Source organism: Pelodiscus sinensis, chromosome 10 (genome assembly GCF_049634645.1).
Source record: "Pelodiscus sinensis isolate JC-2024 chromosome 10, ASM4963464v1, whole genome shotgun sequence".
Classification (NCBI taxonomy): domain Eukaryota; kingdom Metazoa; phylum Chordata; order Testudines; family Trionychidae; genus Pelodiscus; species Pelodiscus sinensis.
The window spans coordinates 26,429,625-26,454,838 of NC_134720.1; the positions used below are offsets into that span (position 1 = coordinate 26,429,625).

General features: G+C 41.7%; 1 protein-coding gene across 2 annotated transcripts in view; it reads left to right on the forward strand.

Annotated features, from left to right (window-relative positions):
- Nucleotides 1-24,848, forward strand: part of TSC22D2 (TSC22 domain family member 2) — a 39,514-nt gene extending 14,666 nt beyond the window's left edge. Inside the window, exons 3-4 of one of the 2 annotated variants that reach the window (XR_012906240.1) lie at nucleotides 21,559-21,610; nucleotides 23,263-23,346. Coding sequence is in view for 1 of the 2 variants with exons in the window: in XM_075937713.1 (XP_075793828.1) it covers nucleotides 21,559-21,610; nucleotides 23,263-23,523 (313 nt within the window). In the remaining variant the exon portion in view is untranslated. Of the gene's footprint in view, nucleotides 1-21,558; nucleotides 21,611-23,262 lie in introns of both variants that reach the window. The other variant, XM_075937713.1, reaches the window with a different exon arrangement.
- The last annotated feature ends 366 nt before the right edge of the window (nucleotides 24,849-25,214 follow it).

The window sequence follows — 25,214 nt, forward strand, 5'->3', positions numbered from 1 at the left end:
AAGGGAGCACTGTGCTTAGAGTTAATAGCCAGCTGAGAAGCAGCTGGTGGTTGACTTAAGTGCTGAGCCCCTGGCAGGGTGGGAGTAGACTTCATGTGCTTTGGCTGCTCCTAAGCCCTGGTTGGCCTGGGAGCGGGACGAGTGCGAATTCTCTTAGAAGCACCGTGCCTCTCGTAGGGTGGGAGGAGACTTGCATGCTCCCACCTCACCTCCCAACCCTTTTTGGCCTGGGATCAGCAGGGCCTCCGTAGGCCAGGTAACTCACTTAGTGGGCCACATCTGGCCCATGAAGGCCCTTTTGCCCATCCCTGGCATAGAGCTAGGAGCTTGGCACTGGTGTTTAACCATGACTGTTCCACAGGCATGGTGCACTAACTGAGTCACTGCAGATGCCAGACCACAGATGTAGCTGGATAATAAAATTCCAGAATACAGAGTATCAACCTGCATTGAATTAAAAAGAGGAAGGGAGACAGCGTAGTTATTAGGCTGGTAAACTTACTTCTGCCACTCCAAATTTTATTGTAATCTCAGCTGACTCTGGCCAGGTGTTTGCATAATGTAATTGGTATAGGAGCTAGTCCAGGGATGCCCGGTGTGACACTTGAAGGCTTTATATACTCAGGGTCATTTTCTCAGTCCATGGCTAGTCACCTGAATAACTGTAAGCTATTTTTATTGGTGCATTTTTACATTACTATCGTTCCTTTAAAAAGAGAGACCAGTTGAGAGATCTTTTGAGCAACACAGATTTCTTTCAGCTGACCCAGGCTCTGAGATGCAGTACTACAGCTTTTTATTGCTGTATAGACGTACCCAAGACTCTCATCTTGTACCTTCCTCTGCTTTGGTCTCCCAAACTTATTCCCTCCATCATTGTAGGGATGTTAAATTTTGATTTAAGTAGCTAATTGAGTAGTTGATGGAATTCCCATCAACTACTTGATTTGTCTATAAGGGGGGCGCTATCTCACTGCCTCTCTCCTCTGCCGCCCATGGCTTTTATACATTTCAAGGGGAGAGGAGCAGCAGCAGTCGGGACCAGCACAAGTAGGACTGTTTCAATCTCCGCCTCCCCTGCAGAGACAGTGCTCGGGGAACTGGCTTTTAAAGGGCTCCCCCTCCCCCTCCCTTTCTGCCTCTCTCTGATGGAGATAGCAAGGTGGGGAGAGTTACTAGTCAAGTTCCTACTCAATTATCCAATAAGCATTTGGTTTACATCATTGCAGCTTCAACAAGTCCCTTCCAAATAACTACAGTTCTTTTAAATAAGATCAGGATGCATGCCTACCAGAGTGGTGTGATCAGGGGCTGGGGGAGGACACTGAGTATTTCTGCTTGCAATACATCAGGACTAAAAACCTTTAACACTTTTTCAGTTGTTTATGCTGGTCTAGCACACTTTGGACAAACTCACTTTCAGTATGAAGTATAGTCCAGAGACTACAGCCCAAGTAAAAACAATGTAAAAATATTAGGAACAGTGGCCAAAACCCCCAAGATATGAGCGTATAATCTTATTCCCCTATCTAGAGCCTAGCTAAAAGGACTCCAATTTGGGGAAGGAAAAAACTAGTTCAGACAAATGGAGTTACTGATTACTAAATAAAGGCATGCAATTAAATCACGTGTATATTGGACTTAGTGGTGATCACTGAGATTGAAAAAAGAAAACTGGTCCATTGGCCACCATCTTAGTGCAGTTGAACCTCCCTGGTCTGGTGCCCTGGGGATCCAATTGGTCCCGAACGAGGGAGGTCGTCGAACCAGGAGAGGTCAATGCTGGCCCCTCTGCAACCAGCCTCTTGGCTCTCCTGGGGGGGAACCAGTCTCCTGGCTGGGCTCCGCTACAGCCACCACCCATGGCTCCCAGGTTCTCCTCGCAGCTGTCAACCCCACTGTTGGTTCTGGCTGGACTCCGTGCTGCTGGACTAACAGCCAGCTCCTGCTCCTAGCTGTCAGGGCTCTCTGGTCCAGATATTGTCAAACCACTGTCCCCCTGTTACAATATAGATGAACATCTCTGATCTGACCTCCTAATAGGAGAAAGGCGGGTTTTTAAAAGGGGGAATTCCCCAGGTCTTATGGCTTCCTCTTTTTCCCTGCTGCATCTCCATTCTTATTTCTAGCGCATTGCTTGACAATCTAATACGTTTGTTCAGTGATAATTGAGACCTGTTCATCAGGTACATGTTTTGTTATGTCAGTTTGTGGGTTAGTTTTTCCTGTGGGGTAGCTCTTCCTGTCAAGTTATTTTCTCCTGAACAGACCAAAACTAACCTACTTGAATATAGCAGAAGACTGGAAAGTGCTTTTCACTGTACTTGCAACTTGTTTAAAAATAATACCTTTGGTAACCTATAAAATAATGGGGTTTTGAACTTAAAAATAGCTGTGAAATACACATGTTGTGGTTATAAACCATAAGCTTTCATATTTAATAATAGCAGGTTTTGATATGCTGCAAATATATGCATTCAGGATTGGAAGTTAGTGACTTTGTTTAAAATCACTTCCTGAGGAAGAGGGTTTTTAGCACTTTTCTGTTCGTTTGTGTACAGGAGGCAGAAATTAGTTTCAAGACTCTCAACTTAAGCTATGACCGCTTTTACTATGCAAATAGTATCTAAAATGGGGAATTAAATGACTTTAACTTTTAAGCATCAGTTAAAAATATGGCATATAGTGGCTTAAATTATCTACCTTCCCAGTTTAGTTTTTGTCATAACACTTGTGTGTGTTTAAACTACTTAGGAGGCGTATTTTCAAATATGATACTTAATGGATGAAAAAACTCCAGGCCAAATTCTAAACTCCTAGGGGAAATAAATGATACACGATGGCTAATAATGACCAGAACTGGTAGGTGGGTGTGTTTTAAAGTAAATACTCCAAGTAAATGGAAGAGGTTCCTTTGTGAGAATCAGATGATGATAGCTTTACCTTTTATGCACAAAAGTCATGGTTGGGGTTCTTGTTGTTTTTGCATTGGTGATTTGGTAACGTCCCTCATTACCTTAACAAAAGGTGCTTTGAATAAATACTTAATCTATTCTCATGTGGACTTATTATGGTAGGTTCAGGAAGGAAAAGCTATTTACCAGCATGGATTAACTTTTAAAAATAAGCACTTCTAAAGAAATTCAGAGAATTATGTGCCATATGAATTTAGGGAAAGGCTAAGTAAAATTTCCCCTTTACATGGCAGGTGAAGTTATAGCATCAGTAAAACGTTTTCAATGGTCTGATGCAACTGATGATAAAAGGGATTATGTTTCAATGCTGTTCTGCACCTAATATTGACTTTTATTGCTGAACCACTGTGTGTATATTCTTTAGGTACCAGGAACCTATACAAACAAATATAATTAAGTCTGTGAACTCCTTAAGGAGGCTATATTGCTACCACTGTCAAGGAAGTGCTTCTATTAAATAGCTTATTTCAAGAAATCTCGGAGGAGTATCTGTGTTAGTTGGTAACTTTAAAAATAAGTAGTCCTGTGGCACACTAGAGACTAAGAAAAACATTATATCATGAGCTTTTGTGAGCAAAACCCACTTCTTCATATTCTGGTTGCTCAATTGAAGATCTTGGAGTCCAATTTGCCGTAGAGCTAAGCACTCAGAGTATGTCTACTCTTCAGGGTTTTTTCCAGAGAAAAGGTAGTTTTTCTGGAAAAACTACACTTAAGTCCACACTGCAATTGCATTCTTTCAACAAAGTCGGAAGAACGCAGACGTTTTTCCAACAGCGGAAAACCTCTTTCTACGAGGAAGAAACCTTTTTCCGAAAGGGCTCTTTTGGGAAAAGGGGTGTGTGTGTGTGTGTGTGTGTGTGTGTGTGTGTGTGTGTGTGTGTGTGTAAGAGGCCTCCAGGAAAAAGCATGAGTGCCCTGGTGGCCACTCTGTCCATAGTAATCACAACTTAAATGCAAGATAGTATCCACGCTGATTTTATCTTTCGAAAAACTGATCTGCTTTTTCAATGTGCTTTTGCTGTGTGGACGCTCTCTTTCTAAAGAAGTTTTTCCGAAAATCTGTTCTGGAAAAGTTTCTTCCGAAAGAAGCCTGCAGTCTAGATGTAGCCCCAGAAATGTAGCTGAAGTTAATTGGAGCTTTGCACTAAACCTGTTTAATTCAAAATACTCAGAAAAATCGGGCCCTAGCCATCTTCAGCTGAGCACTTAGAATTAGTAGTCACAACTTTGTCCTTAATATTCATGCCTCACTCTTCCCATCTGTTCAAAAAACCCACATCTTTACCTGACACACTTTGCAAAGATAAATTCATTAACGTTGGTGAAGAACTGCCATACTACAGTGGCAAACATGAGAGAAGAGCTTATAACAGGGGTGGACAAAGGGGCCTCTGTGGGCTTAATGCAGCTTGTAAAATGGGTTGATCTGGCCTGTGACTGTTCTACTGCTCTCTTTCTCCCCCCCCCCCCCCCCATCCACCCAAACCAATCAAGACCTGGGAATGAGGGAGTGTGTGAAGTCGTCTTTTCCCACTAAGGACGTGTGGCACCAGAGGGAACCACACACCTCTTGCACGGGTAGGGGAGATGTCGTATGCTCTCCTCGCCCCCAAGCAAATCTGGTCCTGGGGGCAGGGGAGCGTGCAGAGTCTTTCACTACCCACCCTGCCAGAAGGGAACCATGTGCCTCTAGCAGAGGGGTTGAGGAGGAAGAGATGTCTTGCACTCCCCAGGCCCTAACTGGCCTGGAAACGGGGAGCATGCAAAGTCTTTCCCACCCCACCCCCCGCCAGGGAAACGCGGTTCCCTCTGGTTCCGCACATCCCTGGTGGGGAGAGAAGACTTCATGCACTCCCTTGTTTCTAGGTCTCGATGGGTGGGGAGAGGAAACTTTGTATGTCCCACACACCCCAGGCCAGGGGCGTGTGGCATTGGAGGAAACTGCTTGCCCTTGGCAGGGAAGGGGAGCCAGAGACTAAGTCTGCTTCCCCACTTCCTGGGCCCTTCCTAGTGGCTGGGAGGTGTGGGAAGGGGAAGCGAGGCACTTCCAGAGCTAAGGGGAAAGCCTCCCTTCAACCCCCCTCCTAATGCTGCTGTACTTTTTCCTCTTCTCTCTCTTCTTCCCCAGTTGGCCTGGGGGTGGAGTGAGTACAGGAAGTCTCCTCACTGCTAAGGGCATGCAGCACACAGAGGAAACCACCAGCTGTTTGAACAGCTTGGCACTTCTCTCTAGGTGCTGGAGGGCAAAGACTTAACGCACTTCCTCCCCACCCCCAGGCCAATTGGGGTCTGTGGCAGGGGAGCATTTAAAGTCTCCTGGCCCCGCCCATTACCCTGCGGTCCTGCCCCTTCTGGGGCAACCTGTGACCACTTCTGAAATTAGTGCCCCCCCCTTAAATTATTGCCCACCTGTGGTTTATAACAATATTAATTATATAGTCTAGGTTTTAAATGATGTAGTGTAAAGTGAGGTGTGGAGTAGGGATGTGTGAATATTTTACCAATTAGCCTCACCCCTAAAGGTTAACTGGTGGGGGGCTGGAGCAGCTCTCCGCCTGTGGTGGACAGATGGCTGCTCCAGTCCTGGTGTGCAGCAGTGGGCTGGGGGAGGGAATGAGGTGCTCCAGCCCAGCTGGGCTGGAAGGTGCCCCCCCCCCTTGCCCCTCTCCCTTTAATTGGCTAGTTTAACTGGTTAACCAAGTAAATGGGATTTTTACAACCCTAGTTTGAAGTCACTGAGAATTAAAAGAAATATTAATTAGCCATTCAGTGATTACCAGCCATTCTGTGTCAGTCTTCTGAGGGCAAGGGAGAATATAGTTGATTTAAAGGCTATGTTGTACATGACATGTTCATGAGATGGCTAAATTAAGGTTGTACAGGCAGCCTGAATTGAGTGCTTATGTGACTTTTAGCGTTGTTAACATAGTTCTTAAGTGTTTAATACTAATGTTAGGGTTATATTCTGATACATCCATTACTAACTGAGACTTGGAATCTGATCCCTTTCTGTCACTCTGAAGACTGGACTAGAATGATGTGGCATACAAAGATGTGGAGAATTCTGTCTTGTGTATTTTAGTAAAGACTGATTTTTTTTTTGTTATATTTGCTGATCACAAACTTTAGAGAACCCTTTAGTCTCCAGTTTACTCTTTTCAGCCTAGAGATTGCAGCACGCTTTTGCCTATAGTTCAGAGGTCCAAGTAAAATCCTTGAGTTTAAAGTGAAGTAGCACATGGAGGAGGGATTTTTGAATGCTGCTTTAAGTGTATCTTTAGCTCTTGTAAAGAACCTATATGACCTTAGGAATGTAAAATCCTGTTTAAGTTCTTAAATATTAAGTTTAACCTGTTGTCCTACCCACCCTTGTTTAATTGGTTGTGCTCCAGCGGGGTTGGTTTACCCTTACCCCAGCGCATTGGGACTGTGCAAGGCTGCTCCCAGTCTCCTGCCCTGCAGTGGGTGGGAGCTGCTTCAGCCTCCACCAGTTAACCATATGTGGTAAGCATCTCCCATTAAAGGGTGATACTTGTTATCCATTTACGTTCCTAATAAACATGCACCTCTTTGGATAGCAACATAATATTCAAAGGTGAACACAGCACATGAATGTGGTAGATTTTGTATATTATCACCATAAAATGGGATCTATTACATTTTGAAAAACAAGTAAGTTCTGAATCTGTATCTCCTTCATGATGGTACATATTCCTGGACTACTGGGACAAGAAAATATTTCCAAACTATTGAATCACATCTTGGACACTTAGTAAGCTGTGCCCACACAGATAAACTTATGCTCTGTTTAAGGCTGGAACAAGACTACAAGATGCAAGAGCATGAAAAGTTGAAAGTCTTCATATTTGTCTGAGTTGCCTGTGTCCCTACTCTATCTTTTTCATTGAATTCTGGTTGATCATAGGAACCCTTCAACTGTCTTCTACCAGGCATTCTGTTTGAACAAGTTACGTGAATTCAGTGCATGTTTATAATCAGTATTTGACTCAGCTTTCACTATGCAGTTTCTTGTCATTTACGTATGCTAAACTTTTTTTTTCATAGTGCTTTTGAAATCAAGATACAGGTTGACCTTCAGAAATCCATGACTCTCTGTTCCGGCAAAATCTGTGGTCCAGCAGAGTCATGGATGTTGCTGGGAGCAGGAGCCAGCCAGGAGAATGGGGTGTCCTGGGTGGGCCAGCTGGCATCCCCGGCCTGGGGAATCCCCAACACAGTGGGGCCAGGCACCAGCTGAAAGGGTCTGACAGCAGCTGGGTAGCCCTGCCTGGGAACCCTTGAGTGGCAGTGAGTGTGGGCTTCAGGGTGGGGAGCCCCAAGGAGAGGAGTCAGCAACAGGGCAGCCAGTAGGAGAGCATTCACCTCCCCTGGTCAGCAAACTCCCTGTTTTGGGACTGCTCATGTCCTAAGGGTGCTGGACCAGAGAGGCCCAACCTGTACTTGCTGGATAAACGAGTGCGTCATAGAACTTCTTTTGGATTTCTATTGCTCGGATGTTAATAATCTTAGACTTCACTGAATTGAAAACACCATATAAGATTATTTGCCTCTTCCTTCTCCTGATCATACCTGAAACTACCTAATTTGAAAGATTTAAATGCAAAGCAATTTCTAGTAGCTCAACTTCCTGTAAAAAAAAAAAAAAAAAAAATCCTAAATCTAGTGCAAATAACTAAAAACTGTGTGTGTGTGTGTGTGTGTGTGTGTGTGTGTGTGTGTGTGTGTGTGCGCGCGCACATTTACATTTTCTTTCAGCGTAAGGAGCTTATTTATGGGCAGTTAAAAACGAATCAAGCCAAGTAACTGTTTTACTTGTTCAATTTAAGGTAGGGCACCCTATTGGGAAAACTGATTTAACTCCTATAAATTGAGAGATGTTGATACAAGAGAGAACTCAAATACAAGTCATATTTAAACTCATGGTGAAAAACTACAATAAACTCAATTTTTGTTTTATGGATATGGCTTGTATTCCTAGTTGATCAACAGCAGCTAATAGATTTTCTTTCTCACTTAATTACTTTATTTTGTAAACATTAGATTTAAGTCCTGATAAAATTGATAGATACTAATTTATGTAATTTAAGGCTTGTGGTGCATTGGCCTTATCCCAGGATCTCTGCTTCACAAGGTCAGTGGTGCTCACTTGTTGAGTGTTGATGAGCAGTTCATCTTTGTCTTGTTTGTACTTGACTTACTGAAACCATCTTAAAACTTGCTCAGAGCTTTATTGGATTTTGTTAACCTTGCTTGGCAACGCATTTGTACACGACAGAACATGGCGCTGAGCAACACCAATGCTCTCATTGCTCTATTTCTCTGTTTGAAAACAGTGCAGGTACTGCTATATGGTTTAGAAAGGAACAGAAAGCTTGCTACTGCAATATCATGTACAGGCAGTCCCCGGGTTACATACAAGATAGGGACTGTAGGTTTGTTCTTAAGATGAATTTGTACTTAAGTCGGAACTGGCGTCCAGATTCAGCCGCTGCTGAAACTGACCAGCGGCTGACTATAGGAAGCCTGAGGCAGAGTTTCCCGCCCAGCAGACCAGGGAGATGCAGAGCAGCTTTTCTCACCCCGGAGGACGCGGGCAGCAGGACCGCGGCATGTCTGGGCAGTCCCCACCGCCCGCGTCCTCCGGGGCAAGAAAAGCCCCGTTTGTAAGTACGGATCCGACATAAGTCGGATCCGCGTAACCCAGAGACTGCCTGTATTGAAATATGAAATGGCACTTGTATCATATGTCATGGTGCTGCAGTTAGATGAATAGTCTTATTTCAGACTTCAGTACTTATACTGCAACTTTGTATTATTTATGACACTTTACTACAATTCTGCGCCCCTCCTCCCCCTTTTTTTTACATTTGTGAGATAGTGGCAGTATTTAGGTTCAAAATACTTCTTTAATTGAAACATATCAGAAATGATGTGGGCACCTGAGAGTTACCCTTTCACGTATTGTATGCAGACGGCTAGTCCATTTGGAAATTTTTTATAGCTCTGTTACTTCACTATTTTTAACTCCTATGAGTGAGATTATAAACGCTGGATGATTATGAAATCCAAAACTAGAAGATCAGAAATGTACATGTAGTGATTAAGCTAAGTAGTATAGGTATTTCAAATGTCGGTGTGCAAAGTCTTACTATAGATGTCCAAAACGGACATCCTGGAAACAAGAAAGATTATACCAAGAAAATAAATCTTTATTGTTGATACTACTTCAGTTCCTGTCTTCAACCCTGAAGACACAGCTGTGCAAAACATTTTGTAAGCATGTCTTCACGGGCTTGATGTATTTGGCTACTTCCTAGTAAAAGAATCTTTTTTTTTTTTTTTTAATGTAGCAGGCATGTTATCTTCATTTTTATACCTTGCTGTGTAAGTTTATGTAGATTTTAGATTTTAACACCATTGCTGAAATTACTGCATGTGATGATGGATTTTTATTTTTTTATTTTTTTTTATTTTTTGTGCCACTGTCAGTTTTCCAACTCTGAATACAAAGTCACTAATCTGTCAGAAGTTCCAAACATATTGGCTTGAATATCCACTGATTTTTTTTTTCTTAGCTGCCATGATCTTAGCTCTGTTTGAGTTCTTTGGGTGGTGCAGAATGATTGGATTCTGACCTTAAGTGGCCAACAGTTTCCTCAGTGGATGAAAAATTCGCACTTGTGTGAAGCCAGTGGAGACAACTCTGTATGCCCCACCTCATGGTGGGAGCATAACGGAATTAGGGATGTAATAGTATAGTCAATTAAGCAAAAGTGTATAGGTTAATGCTATACACAACATGCATTTCCCTCTTCTCTCCCCCCTCCCCACAGCAGTACTTATTTATTTATTTGTTTGTTTATTTTAATCAGGCTGGCCAGCAGCCTGGCTTAGTCCTGGCTTGCGAAGGGTCCAAGACCTACCCCTGCTACGACTCTACATTTAAAGTGTATTAGGGGCTGGTGGGGCAGGCAGCCTGGCTCATGCTGAGTCCAGGACTTATCCCTGTTTCAGCTCCGCACTTGAAGTGTATTAAGAGCCAGCTAGGCTGGCAGGCAGCTCATCTCAGTTCTGGGCTCCTGCTGGGTCTGGGAGCTCAGAGGCAGCAGCCCCTGTCTAGGGAGGATCTTTCTCAGAAGCAGCAGCACAGGATGGCAGGCAGCTGATTTTTAAACTGGCTCCCCTTACAGACCGGCTCCCACCTGGCACCCTGTACTGCTGCCTCTGATACAGTGCCTGTTGGCCCTGCCCTGGCATCTGTAGACTAGTCGACTAACGGATTAAAATTTCAGGAGGTTACTCAACTATTCAATTAACCGTTATTTAATATCCCTAACCAGAACTCTCATGCCCAGTTTTCTGACTGGCATAAAGTCCCTTGAGCACATTGTTAGAGAGAACTTATTTATGTCTGACACAATGTTTTTTCCCCATGCAGAAAATACTTTTCTAAGAAGTGTTACACTTCTGCCTTTTACCCACCAGAGGCTGCTGTGGCACAAGAACAGCCAGCTGACAAGCAGTAACAGCTAGCAACCTGCTGCGTTTACCACAACAGCCTGTCTGTAGAGCTGGGTCAGGAGGAAGAGTGGGACACACAGGGCCCCTGGGGGATAGGGTGGGATGTTGCACACTGAGGTTCAGAAGGGCTTGGAGGGGACAGACGAGAGCACATGCTCAGGAGCTAATGGAACAAATGGGTGGGGAGCTTCAGGGCCATGTGGGAGAGTGGGCATATGAGTCTGACTGAATGGGAGAGGCTCTGCATCAGCCAGAGCCGACATAGGGGGACATTCACCAACTTCTAACAATCTTTCCCCTCCCTTCCCGACACTGTTCCATCCTTCTGATATCCCTGACTCCCCCAAGCCTTTGCATTGCTTCTGAGGGGGTGCAGGACATATTTGTGTATTATAGTTTAAATGAATTACTTAACATTCTGTAGTAATATGGCTAGTAAGGAATCTATTAATCAAAAACATCCTGATTTTTGGGGGGGGGGAGGAGGAGTCTATATTGTTAGATCTAATTGCAGGCCTGTGTTTTGAACCAAAGTGAAACTGGAATAATTATTTTGTGTGTTGAAAACATGCCGAACTTTACAAAAATCAGAATTTTTAAATGTGTTGGTGCAGAATTCCCAATGGCATAAGTGTTATGCTAGGCACAGAATCTGATTATGGCCCATCTTCTTTGTATAAAGTGGAACTCTGTTGCAGGGGAGACTGAAGCCCTAAATATCTGACTTCATTAGACTTAACTGATCTGATCACTGTACAAAAAATTAAATGTTTCTTTCCTTTTTAAGAAACTTTAGGGGGGTGGGGTGGGGAGAGAGGGGGAGAGATCAATTCTGTATTGTGTATCTAATCATGATAGGGAACTCCCAGTGGCCTACTTAATTATCTTTTAATATGAGAATTTCCTCAGGCTTTGTTTTCACTTAACATTTTAAATTGCAGTTCAGCCTAAGGATGTTAAGAATTAGTTGACTCCTCCCTCCACCTTGGCGTTTCAAAGCGGCAGTGCCGCATGGAGCTGACCCTGGGTTCCATGCTGTGCTGCCCATTTAAAACGCTGCCGCCACAGCATTTCAAAGCTGCAGCACTGCATGGAGCCCGGAGTCAACTGGGGACACTCAAGCTGACACTGGGCTCTGTGTGTTGCTGCCACTTTGAAATGTTGTGCGGAGCCCAGGGTCAGCTGGGGAGTGATCCTGGGTTCCATGCGCATTTCCATGGAAACTGGGATCAGCCAGGGAATCCCCCACTGACTCAAGGCTGCATGAGGGTGCTTCAAAATGCATAAGAGCCCCTGCTGGGGACTCGTGTACATTTCAAAGTTGGCATGCCACATGCAGCCTAGGGCCAACTGGAAGTCCCACTGACTCCCGGCTCCATGAGAGCACTTACCCTTTGAAATGCACAAAAGCCCCTTTGAAATGCACAAAAGCCCCTTAAGAGTTCTTATTCATTTCAAAGTGGAAGCACCAGCGTGGAGCCCAGAGTCAGCCTGCTGGCCCTGGGCTGCACATGGTGTGCCAGCTTTGAAATGTACATTTGAAATGTGCATATCAAAGGGTAAAGTGCTCTCATGGAGCCCGGAGTCAGCAAGACTTCCCACTGGCCCTGGACTGCATGTGGAGTTCTGCATTCCTCCTTTTGAAATGTACAAGATCCTCGTACAAGGAGGAATGCGGAAGTGGCTATCGACTAGTCGAGTAGTTGATGGAAATTCCATCAACTACTCGACAAGTAAATTACTCATTAATTAACATCCTTGCCCAGCTGCAGGAGTGGTGGGAGAAAGAGTTCCCAGCACTCTCATGTAAACTACTTCCACCAGGAGTAGTTTCACACTGACTATACCATGCTGTAATTGCTGCACTTGGTGGGGGCCAGAAAGTTAGTGCTGTAAAGTACCAGTGTAGACTTAGCCTTAGGGTACTATAGAACATTAAGATTAATCTCGCCTTACAACTTCTCCCCCAGCCATCCTTCAAAAATAGGGCTTATAGTCTCCGGTAGCTAATCATTTTCTGGAGTGTTTTGAGTCAAAGCTGAACATGAATCACTGCACGAGCTAGAAAAATATAGTGAGGTGGTATTCAGATGATAAGAGACTAAAGTAAAAGATCACAATAAGCCTAGACTTTGATCACAAACTAATCTTGCATGGAAGAAGGTTATTAGTGCCCCTTCCCCTTTTTTGGTACATGGATGCTTCAAAGAAATGAGTCATTATTGAAGCTTCCCTGGGGAAACCTGCAAATGTTTTTCCTGCTCACCATTCAGTTAGCACAGGTGTTGCTAGGTGTGCTTGTTGGCCTCTTGAGGTTTTTCAACTTTCACACAAGATTATTTAAAAGAGAGGTGGAGAAGGAGAACAAATGCCTCTTGGCATTTTTATACAAGTCTTGGATGATGTGATAGTGTTTAGAGGAATAAATCCAGCTAGGATCTTAAGTTATTTTTGGCAATTGCTGAAAAACTGGCAGTGTTCTATCATGAACTGTTGTCAATTTTCTCATGTCAAAGCACTGCAAATAAAACTATTTCAGGTTAGGATTTATTTTTACCAACAAAAAAACCCAAAACTTGTTTCCAGGTGTCTGAATGTCTCTTCATTCCTTTCTGTGTAAATCTAGTGCACTCACACATGCCTCTTGAAACTGGTTTTGAACCATCCATTAAACTAAATCCAACACCATTACCTACTGACCTCAGGGCAGGGTTCTCAACTCCTAGCAGGAAATCTTCCTCATTTTCTAAGAACTGGCAAAGCTGTGGTAGTGGTGGGTGGGTTAACAATCTCAAAGACACGAATATTATTCCTGATTTCACAGATGCTGTCTTTAACAATGAAAGGCTAAGAGAATATCTAAATCCATATGAGTTCATCCTCTATCCTCCCTCAGCCCTCCCTCCCCAAGCTTCTGATGAGTTGCAGTAGTTGTGTAGTTCCTGAGGAAATAGACCTTACAGCTAATCAATACCTCTCAGGCTACGTCTACGCTGTTTGTTTTTTTGCGGAAGAGGAAATGCAAATCTCACGTGCTCATTTGCGTATTCTCTTCCGATCCTTTTTGCCGAAGAGGTTTTAGCGGGGGAAAAACGCAGTGTAGAGAGGGCCATTTTTCAGGGAAAAAACCCTTTTGCGCAAGATCCCTTATTCCTCAAAAAATGAGGTTTACAGGATCTTGTGCAAAAGGTTTTTTTTTTTTTTTCACAAAAAATGGTCCTGTCTACACTGCATTTTCTTTCCTTTTTACTAAAGCCTCTTCCACAAAAAGGATTGGAAGAGAAGATTCAAATGAGAGGGTGAGATTTCCATTTCCTCTTCTAGAAAAAACAAACAGTGTAGACATAGCTTCAGTGTATGTAGGGCATATCTTCCACTTATTTAAAGTAGAGCTTGAAGTTGAAAACTGATACATAGCAATATGTCTGATTTTAAATTCATGGAAGTGACGCAATAACTTTCAAACTTCTCATAGTACATGTACCTTATTGAGTACTGTGCAAATTTTAAAAACAAAATTAAAAAGGTTTATGGTTTTAAGAAATTTAATTTTGTGTCCAAACTTCAATTTTGTGCCAACAAACTTTGCCAGGGCTTCACTTTTTACTGAGAGTGAATTTCTTTTATGATCAATCTAGAGGGTAATAAGTATGGAAACTTTTTAAAATAGTTTATAATGAAATCATAAATGTTAGTGATTTAAACCCTTTCACAAGGTTAAATTTAAATAAGTAGGGACATGCTGAGATTATAATGAATATCTAAACTAAGGATGTTAAATTATGTTTCATCAGCTTAATGGAGTAGTTGATGGAAATTCCATCAACTACTCAATTTAGTTAAGAGGGGAAACTGCAGAGCCACAGCAGGGTTAGCTCCCAGGACCGGGAACAAACCCCACTGCAGCTCTGCCTTTTAAATGTAGTAAGAGACACCCAGCTCTTACGGGCTGTCCTTGCTATAAGTCCAAGATAAGTTACAAAAAACTTGGACTTAAAGCGAAACAACTTAAAGCAGGGAATTTTTTCCCCCGACTGACTTCCATTTGTGCAAATTGGGTTGGGTGGTGTGTGGCATGTTTTTTTTGTTTTTGTTTTGTTTTGTTTTTTGCATGGAACAGAAGGACTTGTAACGCATCAGTTCCTACAAGGATCAATGACTTTAGTGCGGAATGGATGCATGCTGGGGCAACTTATAGCAGGGACACCCTGTACTAAATTTAAAAGGAAGAATCGCAGCATCTGGGACCGGGTGCAAGCCAGGATAGCTGAGTCCTGGGTCTTGCCCAGTCCTCCACTGCATCTCTGCCTTCCCACAGAGACAGTGCTTGGGGGAACTGGCTTTTAAACTGGCTGCTGCTCTTTTTCTCTCCTCCCCCTCCCGCCTCCAATAGGCTTTCCGATTAGATTAGGGATGTAAGTGACTAAACCTCTTCAATGATTCTGCTGAAAAAAGAATGCCTTTAATCATTCAAGACATTTAAATATAATCTAATTTCATAGTGCTGTTTTTATTGACTTGTAACGCCTCTTCTCTTCAATTCTATTCCCTCAATACCTGATCTTTTTTAGATACTTTCTCATCTTCTTTACTTCAACTTTCTGTTATTTTGAACATTCTTTCTAATTTGTGTAATCTTTAGTAAGATACACTATTTCATTAAAGGTAAACATGCACTTAAAAAACTCTACTACAGATGACACTGGTTCATCATTCTTATGCTGTCAAAGATGTTATTTCTGTGCCTGTTTCCTTATAAAAGCATTGCGTATAATATTACTTCATCTATCTTACGGTATTTTGACAAATAATATTTAGATTAATTGGGCAGACGTACAACTACAGTTTTTGCTGTGTTTGCAAATGCACATACAGTCTTGATTGTTAAAGAGCTTGGAAACTTCATTTCTGTATAGCCTTGAATCCCTCGGAAAAAATACATGAAATATTTTCTGGATATTTAAAAACTGTAGTGTACATGAAGCATATGCGTATTGTATGGTGGAATTCAAATAAGAGGCACACCTCTCAAACAGCTTTCCATTATGGAAGATAAGTGGTGCTTTTACCGCATCTGTAGCTCACAGTGAAACAGTAGCACGTAGCTACTACATAGCTCAGGAGCAGGCAACTTCTGGCTTGCAGGCTGGATTCAGCCCCTTGCTTAATTTCATCCGGTCTATGGCAAGTCTCTGTGCTGCAGGCTGGAAGCCCTGAGACTCAGTGGCCTCCCATGGGGCTAGAGCTGTAAATGATGGCTTGTGACAATCCAGGAAGCTCTGCAGACTATCCTTGACTGCAGGCATAGCCCTGTAGTTCCCATTGGCCTGGAACTGTAGGTAATGGAAGTTGTAGGAGTAATGTCTGCAGGTGAGGACACCACTCTATCCACCTATGCTCCCAGGAGCCACAGGGACATGTATCAGCTGCTTCTGAATCTAGGAACTGCCAGAGGTAAGCATCTGGCGCTCCCTCCTGCAACTCAGTCCTGAGCCCCCTCCCACACTCAAATTCCCTCCAGTGTCTGCACCTCTATGACTTGACTCAGCTTTGAACCCACTCCAGCACCTAATTCCCACCCCAACCTCCTGCCTTGAGCATCAAGTTCCTGCCCTCCAAACACCTTGATCCCAATCCAAAGCCCCCTTCTGCACCCCAAGACACTAATCGTAGAATACTAGGACTGGAAGCATAGAGTACAAGGTTGCCAGAGGGGGGCAATGCTGAAAAAGGACAGACTTAAGGTTATGAGGCAGGGCTGGCATGTACCATAACTATTCTCTTTATCAAGGGATAGAATACTAGGACTGGAAGGGACCTCGAGAGGTCATCGAGTCCAGTCCCCTGCTGTCATGGCAGGACCAAATACTGTCTAGACCGTCCCTGATAGACATTTATCTAACCTGCTCTTAAATATCTCCAGAGATGGAGATTCCACAACCTCCCTGGGCATTTTATTCCAGTGTTTGACTACCCTGACAGTTAGGAACTTTTTCCTAATGTCCACCTAAACCTCCCTTGCTGCAGTTTAAGCCCATTGCTTCTTGTTCTATCCTCAGAGGCCAAGATGAACAAGTTTTCTCCCTCATCCTTATAACACCCTTTTAGATACCTGAAAACTGCTATCATGTCCCCCCTCAGTCTTCTCTTTTCTAAACTAAACAAACCCAATTCTTTCAGCCTTCCTTCATAGGTCATGTTCCTTAGACCTTTAATCATTCTTGTTGCTCTTCTCTGGACCCTCTCCAATTTCTCCATATCTTTCTTGAAATGCAGTGCCTAGAACTGGAAACAATACTCTAACTGAGGTCTAACAAGCACAGAGTAGAGCAGCAGAATGACTTCTCGTGTCTTGCTCAAAACACACTTGTTAATGCATCCCGGAATCACGTTTGCTTTTTTTGCAACAGCATCACACTGCTGACTCCTATTCAGCTTATGGTCCATTATAACCCCTAGATCCGTTTCTGCCGTACTCCTTCTAGACAGTCACTTCCAATTCTGTATGTTTGAAACTGATTGTTCCTTCCTAAGTGGAGCACTTTGCATTTGTCTTTATTAAACTTCATCCTGTTTTCCTCAGACCATTTCTCCAATTTGTCCAGATCATTTTGAATTATGATCCTATCCTCCAGAGCAGTCGCAACTCTTCCCAGTTTGGTATCCAGGCCCTGATCCAGAGCTGGCACTCCCAGTCAGAGCCATCACCTGCTCCTATACTCCAACTCTCTGCTCCATCCTGGAACCTCCTCCTGCTCTCTGAAACCCTCATTTTTGGCCCAATTCCAGTTGTAAGGTTGCCATCTTTCCCAACCAAATTCCAGCAATGGCATCGGGTCCATCCAGTTGGCAGAGTTGGCAGCCCCAATACCGAAGTCTAGGGAAAGCTTGTAGGTTATATTTTTAGATACTGTTTTGAAATTTGTGTGCATAAATTAGTCAGGTGGTAGTGGTGATAGGTGCAAGCAGGATTTGAAAAAATTGACTTTTGCAATCCAGAGGACTCATCCTGCTAGCCCAGAAAATAATTTTAAAAAAAGTTGGATGGGGAATCCCAGCAGCTGGTGCAGAGGTGCTGGGCTTCTGTTAAGTAGAAAGATACAGACAGCATTCTATAGCAACTCCAGTTTATCTAAGTTGGGCACTCCTGTGTAATTAGTAAGTGCCTTAACGTTAGAGACACGTTTGTTTTCTCTTTCTCTATCCAGTGCCTCCTTACCAAAGCAGGCAGAGGAATAGCTGTTACATTCTCCCCCCTTCTTGCTTGTTAGTTACTAATTTTTATTTCTTCATAGACTGTTTTGTAAGATGCCATGCACACTTGAGAGAAAGTGGAGGCTTTAGTTGGCTTCCTCTCCCCAGAAGCATGAAAGCAAAGCTGATCAGAAGATTCTATGAGGAACAGGGTGCATGTGTGTTTGTGTCATACACTGTTTATGTGGAGTAGTTTCAGCTCTAGAAGCTGAGATGGAATTCTTTAGTGAGGTGGTGGTTTTCTCAGTGTTTCTATTGGGTCTGAGGTACCAATCTTGCTTCCAACAGTTCCCCTTTTAGAGGACTGCATGAGAAACTCTGCTTTACTACTAGAAGAATTCTGGAATTGTTGCTTTTGGAAACAAAATTGAAGAATATCCCCTGGGAAAGACAGCTTTCATTTTTCACCAGTGTAAATTTCTAGTGTTCAGTTCATGACTGCAGACAATCTTAACTGAGAAAAGTTCACTATACAGTCTCAAAGCAGGTGGCTTACGAACAGAACTCCTATGTATTTGTCTTTAAAAATAATCTCACTATTTTTGGTGGTGGGCAGTGGCTAACTTGAGTTTTGGGGGTTGACAACATTGTGAAAACGGCCAAAAAAACCTTTTCTTAAAGCCTACATTCTTGAAAAATACCTTAAATGGGAGGCAAGAGTGTAATTCTCCCTGTAAATTGACATTAGAAAATGTAAACTTTCATATAAATAAGCAAAGTCCAGTGGCCTTTCAAAAACTTCTCTTCTCAGTAATAATTCACTTCTGATTTGTTATGCTTCAGCAGCGTCATAAATGGCTGTTAGAGGCTGAGAGTTACAGCTATTCTAAGGGATTCTAAGTTTGGGTTATTTCCTCTTTTTCTTTTTTTTTCTTATAACTGAGGGGTAATGAAAATTGTAAACATCTATGGCTTTTTAGCAGGAATCCTAGAACACTCGAATTGGAAGGGACTCGAGAGGTAATAGAGTCCAGTCCCCTGCCCTCATGGCAGGATCCAGTACCATCTAGACCATAATGGGAAGAATGGAGTTGCATCTAACTAACCCAAACCCGAAGGGTGGCTCAACATGGGAAAATGGAAATACAGGGAAGGATATGTGGGTGTCATTTGGCCACAAAGCATAAAGGGCCTAATCTTGATTCTGTTCAAGTCCAGTGGGATTTTTCCTGGTGGATTCAGTAAGAGCTGGATCTAGTGTCTTTAATTGTAAAGAATCTACCTGTCTTGAAGGGAAAAAAAATGTTGATGCATTTTTAATTAGAATGTTGTTAGCCTCCAAGACAGTTTTGTAACTTTCAAATGGATGAAAGAAAGATTGCTATACTTGAACTAGGGATGTGAAGGTTTAACTGGTTGGGCTGGGGACCTGCTGTGGTAGAGGGCTACTTCAGTCCTGTAGGGGCCCATTACAGATAGGGTCTGTTCCAGCACAGATAAGGGCTGTTCTGACACCAGAGCATCCCCTGTTTGCGGGGCACCCTAGACCCTCTGCAGGCAGGGGCTGCTCTGAATGATCTGAATCAGCCCCTGCCTGTGGCAGGATGGGGATGGGGATGCATTCTAGCCAAGCAGCTAGGGGTGGAACAGCTTGGCTGGAGCACAAACACACCTCTCCGTCCCTCTCCTTTAATCTCCTTTTAATCAGTTAACTGCTTCATTGCTTAACTGAGATTTTACATTCCTTGCTTGAACCATTATACTCAGTGTTGTAGTGTTATCTCAAGTTTGTTGTGTTTTCCATAATCTTCTAACCCTGACATCCTTCAATCTTCCACACTCCCCTCTAAAATAAAACTTTCCTAATCTAATTTGTCACTTCTAAAAACTTTAGGCAATTAAATGACATTTCACCGTGGTGCACAAGTGAGTTCAGCGTACTTCCTGTTATGGATCTAAGCAACTAATCATCTAGTCGACTATCCGATAAGCAAAAGCTTATCGGATAGTCAATACATTAGTCGACTGGTTGCTGCCGCCCCAGCCCTGCTGCCTCTATCACAGAGAGGAAGGGGTGCTCCACCTGAGACTGGGCAGGGGGCACAGTGATGGCGCTTCCTCTCTGGGGCTCTTGTACATTTTCAAAGGCGGAATGCGCACTAGTGCTTATCAGCTAATCAAACAGTCGATGGAAATTCCATCAACTATTCAATTAGTTACTCAATATTTAATATCTGTACTTCATGTTGGCCTGGCAAACATTCCATTCATGGAATCTTCTAACCAGAATATTGATGTAATGAGAGAGCCTGCAGATCTACTCATTTTCTGAGCAGTCTAAAATTAATGTGTTAAAAACTGAGAGAAATCAATGGAAGGTGCAGAAAAGTTGGTAGTCATCACTTAGTTTACATTTGGGGATTTTCTTCTCTGCCGTGATATCTAAAGGCTGAGTTTCATTTTTAAATAAAAACTGAAGTTTTTATTTCAATATATTTGCTTTAGAGATGGGCTGCACAGCACACTGGTTCAGTCTCAGTTCTGGCTGGTTCAGTTAAATTCTAATTTCAAGGGTCCTAATTCTGCAAATGACTCTTCAGGCAGACCTGCCCTCTAATAGTTGAAAGCAGTTTTACTGAAACAGCTTAATGCTACAGGATTGTTTAATTGTCAGTATTTAGAATAAATCTTAATTTTGGATTTAGTGTTAATTCTGATCCAAAATGAACAGTTTCCTCTGCAAAATCAAAACACATTTTTAAAACTAAACTTTATTTTCTGCTTGGTAATGACACTTGAAGGGCAGTCACTTTTTAATTGATTTTTGTGCAAGGCTAATGTTGAATTATTTTAGTTAGAGAAACAGGTATCTGCCTGAATCATAATGCTACAAGAGAAAGGAGGCTAGTTTTTGTGGCCTTTTTGATTTTGAGGAAGGGCATCTACGGGACATTTGTAATTCAAGGAAGCTTAAAAGTTAGCAAGACTTTAAAAGTTCTGTTGTAAAATTCGTATCCGCGATCTGAAAGCACAAATGCTGTCATCTTAAGTCTTCAAAACTGTTTCTGAAACACATTGAGACATTTTGCCATCTTGCGCTGATGATCTGAAACTTGCCTTGCTAAACACTGTTGCACTTGACCTTGGAAAAACATGGCCCCAGTAAGCACCTAAATGGGACTGACTTAAATTGCCTACAGTAAGGTTCTAGTTACCTTACTTAATGGGGCATACAGTGTTTCTTGGGAGCAAACGAACATACTTGTGGGATTTCAGGATGTTTGTGTATACCTTTATGCTGCTATTGACTATTGGCACACTACTGCAAAGCCATAAGAACACTCCTGATAATATAGTTCCTCTTCTGGCAGTTTGTTAGTAAATGCTGAACGTTTTTGGTCAGAACATTTCATATTAACATAGGAGATAACAAGTTTACATATTTGCTAATTATGTAAAAGGGACTCCTCTATATATTACATAACCTTCATTTTTCTAAGTGATAGTGTGAATAATGAGGAAGGGAAGTGAAACAGTAACTGAATTGGATTAAGGGGTTATAATGGTTAGTAATCTTAAGTGTCCAGGGGTATGGAATAAGGGGGTTATCTTTTATCATTGCTAAACTGAAAAAGCTTGAATGGGAATGGCAAAATATATAAAATTTTTAGAGCTCTAATTGTTGGTTAAGAACGTCTACAGAGGATGTACAGTTTTCTCACTGAAAGCATGTCATAATACAGACTTTTAACATGTTAGCAGATTTGTGTATACAAATAGATTACTCCTATTTGACTAAACATTGAACCCAATATCCACTGAGCTTTTTTTCTTTTTTTAACAGTGCATCTGGGGCAAGTGTTGTAGCCATTGACAACAAAATAGAACAGGCAATGGTAAGTAGAAAACAGATTCCTATTTCTAGTATAGGTTGGACCTCCATGGTCCAGCACCCTTGGGACCTGACATGTCCCAGATGAGGGATTTTGCCAGACCAGGAAAGGTCACTTCTGGACCTCCCGCAACCCTCTTCACCTCCATCAGGGAATGGGGCCAACAGACTGTTCTGGGCAGCCATTGCTGTGCTGTGGCTCCGGGTCCTGCTGGGTAGCTGCACGCTGTAGATCCCTGCCCCAATGAGCTAGTGGAGCTCGCCACCCTGCTGGGCATGGCTGCTGCCACACTAACAGCAGGATCACTGCAGGCAGCCCACTGCTTTGCTGGCCCTGCAGGGAACCTTGTCATTGGACCTCCAGCGGGACACTCTGGTGCTGCGACATCTGTGCTGGACCATGGATGTTGCCGGACCAGAGAATCCCAGGTAAGAGAGCCTCATCCTGTAGGACAAGCCGTTATCAATAAATCTTTCAAGACGCATCCATTTTTATTCAAACATGCTTTTTTCAGGATCGTGCAGATTTCTAGAATAAAATTGTGTATCATTAGGCTGAATTGCATTGTAGGTGTGAATACAATGTCTGTTCTCCTCCCCTTCAGTTAGTCCCGATTCTTCCATTCCATGTGAAATGTATTTTCCTAGATCATGGAGTGGCAAGGAATCAGGATTAGTTAACATTTGACCTAAAACTTGATGTACAAAAGTTTTTAAACAATCTGAAAGGATTTAACATAAAAACTTGGCTTAAATATAGACACACTCAAGATATAGTATACTTTTTTTAAAAAAATTCTTTGTTTATTTACTATTTAAAAGAACAATTAAAATCCAGCTCTGCCACTTGTGTGTAGGTTTTTTATTTTTCCCTCCCTTTCTAAATAGTCTTAGTTTTCTTCTGATTCTTGTACGCTGCATTGCAGGATCCCATCATTAGTTCTCAGGACACTATTTTTTTAGTTATCTTCTAATCACATTGTCCCCTGGTGTATATTCCTAGAAATAAGGCTAGTTGTCTGATCACTGGACTACTTGGCTCCCAATGACATACTGTCCTGCAAAGCTAAATGTGTGTGTTTATAGTATTAATTTATATTAGCAAAGAAACACATGTTCACGCATTCAAGTTGGAAAACCATCTATAAGATGCTAGTTTCAGTAAGATATTTTGTGCAATTAATGTATGCGTGTTATGAAGCCAAAACCTAGAACACAGCCTGCTGTCTGTTTTTATTATAAAGTGTGTTTTGGACATTAAAATACATATAACTGGAAGGCTGTTCCAAAAGCTCTATTTATATTCAGATTGCTGTAAAGCCTTCATAATTCCTGTGGAATAGAAAAGATCTTGCAATTTTAATGCAAATGGAAATGTCTATGCCTATTCTGTTGTGCAGTAGAACCTATTTAACATGCAAAATTGTAGGGCCTTTCAGGATGAGGAAGTTGCTGCACAATGTCTCCAAGTGCTATATTTACTTCTGAACATAGTTTTTATTTAGTGATAAATATTTTTCTAGTGTTACTAGAAACCAGATCTGTGTTAATGGAATAAGTGAAATCATACTAACATTTTAGGATTGAAGAGGATAGAGTTGTATTGCAAAACTCTGCTGTTTCAGTTTTGTGTAACTGCTGCCTTACTGTTCACAGGATCTGGTGAAAAGCCATTTGATGTATGCAGTCCGAGAAGAAGTGGAAGTCTTGAAGGAACAAATAAAAGAATTAATTGAAAGAAACTCTTTACTTGAACGTGAAAATGCACTGTTAAAATCTCTTTCAAACAATGATCAGTTATCCCAGCTCTCAACTCAACAGGCCATCCCTAGTAGCACTTCACAACTGCAAACAGTGATAGCACAGCCTCCTCAGCCAACGCAACCTCCACAGCAGCCGAATGTTTCCTCAGCGTAAAGCTTTTCTTTCCTCATTAAGAAAAAACTGAAAGCAATCTGTCCTTGTGTGCCACTGGTGTTCTTTCCACTTTAAATGAAAGCAAGTAGCCATGCTTCAGTTGTGTGTTTTGGCCTTTTCAGTATTAGACAATCATTCTACAAGAGCTTTCCCTCACTTTGAGATGTCATACAGCGCAGTTGGTGTCCAGTTATGTCATCAGTGCACAAGGGAAATGGTAGAAGGAGTTAATGCAAAGCATATGCATTTATTTGGTGCGCATGAGTGGGGTCTTTCAGAGCTTTGTTGGCTCTCCAAGGTTTCTTTTACCCATGGATTACTTTGAGCCTTGCTATCTCATGTAAGAAGTAACAATTCATCTTAAGAGCCACTGTTCTTTAAGTATAAGTAACATTTGCCTACGTTAGTTTCATTTATTTGTTTTATTTATTACAGGGCTGCTATTTTCATAATGTACATGAACAATGTCACAGAACTTTTTTTAATTTTTTTTTAAATAAATGTAAGTATCAGTAAAGATTCATAGATGGGATTGCGTTTAATAGATAAGATGTTTAGGCAATAATTGAACAAAAGAATCCTGGCATATTTCTAACACTAATGGCAATTTACCTTTTGGTATTTATTGACTGTAGTCAAGACCCAGCTTGAATGTAAATTTTGTATAGAGTGTAAGTATGAAGACCATAGTGCATCTGTACAGGTAGTCACCAGTTATTGTGATATAATAAATAATTGATGGGCTATTTTGATGAAGAAAACTTTGCTCATTTCTGTTTCTACTTTCTAATAGAGAGAAATTGCCATGATTCCTCTGCTTTTTGACATTTCGTATGATTTTTTTTTTGGGGGTGGGAATAAAAAGCTGTGAAATTGTTCAACCTACTTTGTAACCAAAGAAGCAAAGCTGTGTAATTGAGTTTTTTTTATTTTATAATGCACATTCTTTATGTATTTTTATTTAGTGTTTTTCTCATTCACAATTTTCTTTGCTGTCTAGCATGATCTGCATGACCTATAATCTTTGAACCACTTTCGTACCTCATGTTTTTATCCAGCACTCTTATTGTAATATGTAATAGTCTGTGAACAATGTCAAATAAAAAAGAACGAACAGCTGGTGTTGGTGGAGCTGAACTAGTGTGCTATCCACTAGTTTAAAAAAATGAAGTGAGCCATCTTTTGTTCATTTAAAATGGTGTTTTGAATTTCGTATGAGAAAACGTTTTGTTACATTGCAGATTTTAATGTATTTAATAAATGCAACATGCAGATTAAGTGCAGTGTATATTGAGTATTTAAATTAAAAATGTACATTTCATAAATAGTTTCAAGAGACCATCATTTGTGTATACTAACACATAGTGTCAGAAATTGATGTATAAATATATATTTTAACACATTTTCTGAAATTAAACTGCAGTTTTGTTGAACTATTTGACTCTAGATGTGTTCAAAATGTAATATTAGATTGAATAACAGTTTTTCTTAACATAATTGAAGTGATGCCTTGTTTTTAATGAGTAATAACTAGTAATAGGCTTAGATGCTCTTATTAAAATTTTAATTCAAATAGTAAGTAACTCAACATTTGCCCTAAAACTTAATTAACACTGTTACAGTTGACAGTGTCTTATATCCTTCCAGAAGGTTGAGTGCATGTATACTTATACTTACCTAGAAATAAAAAA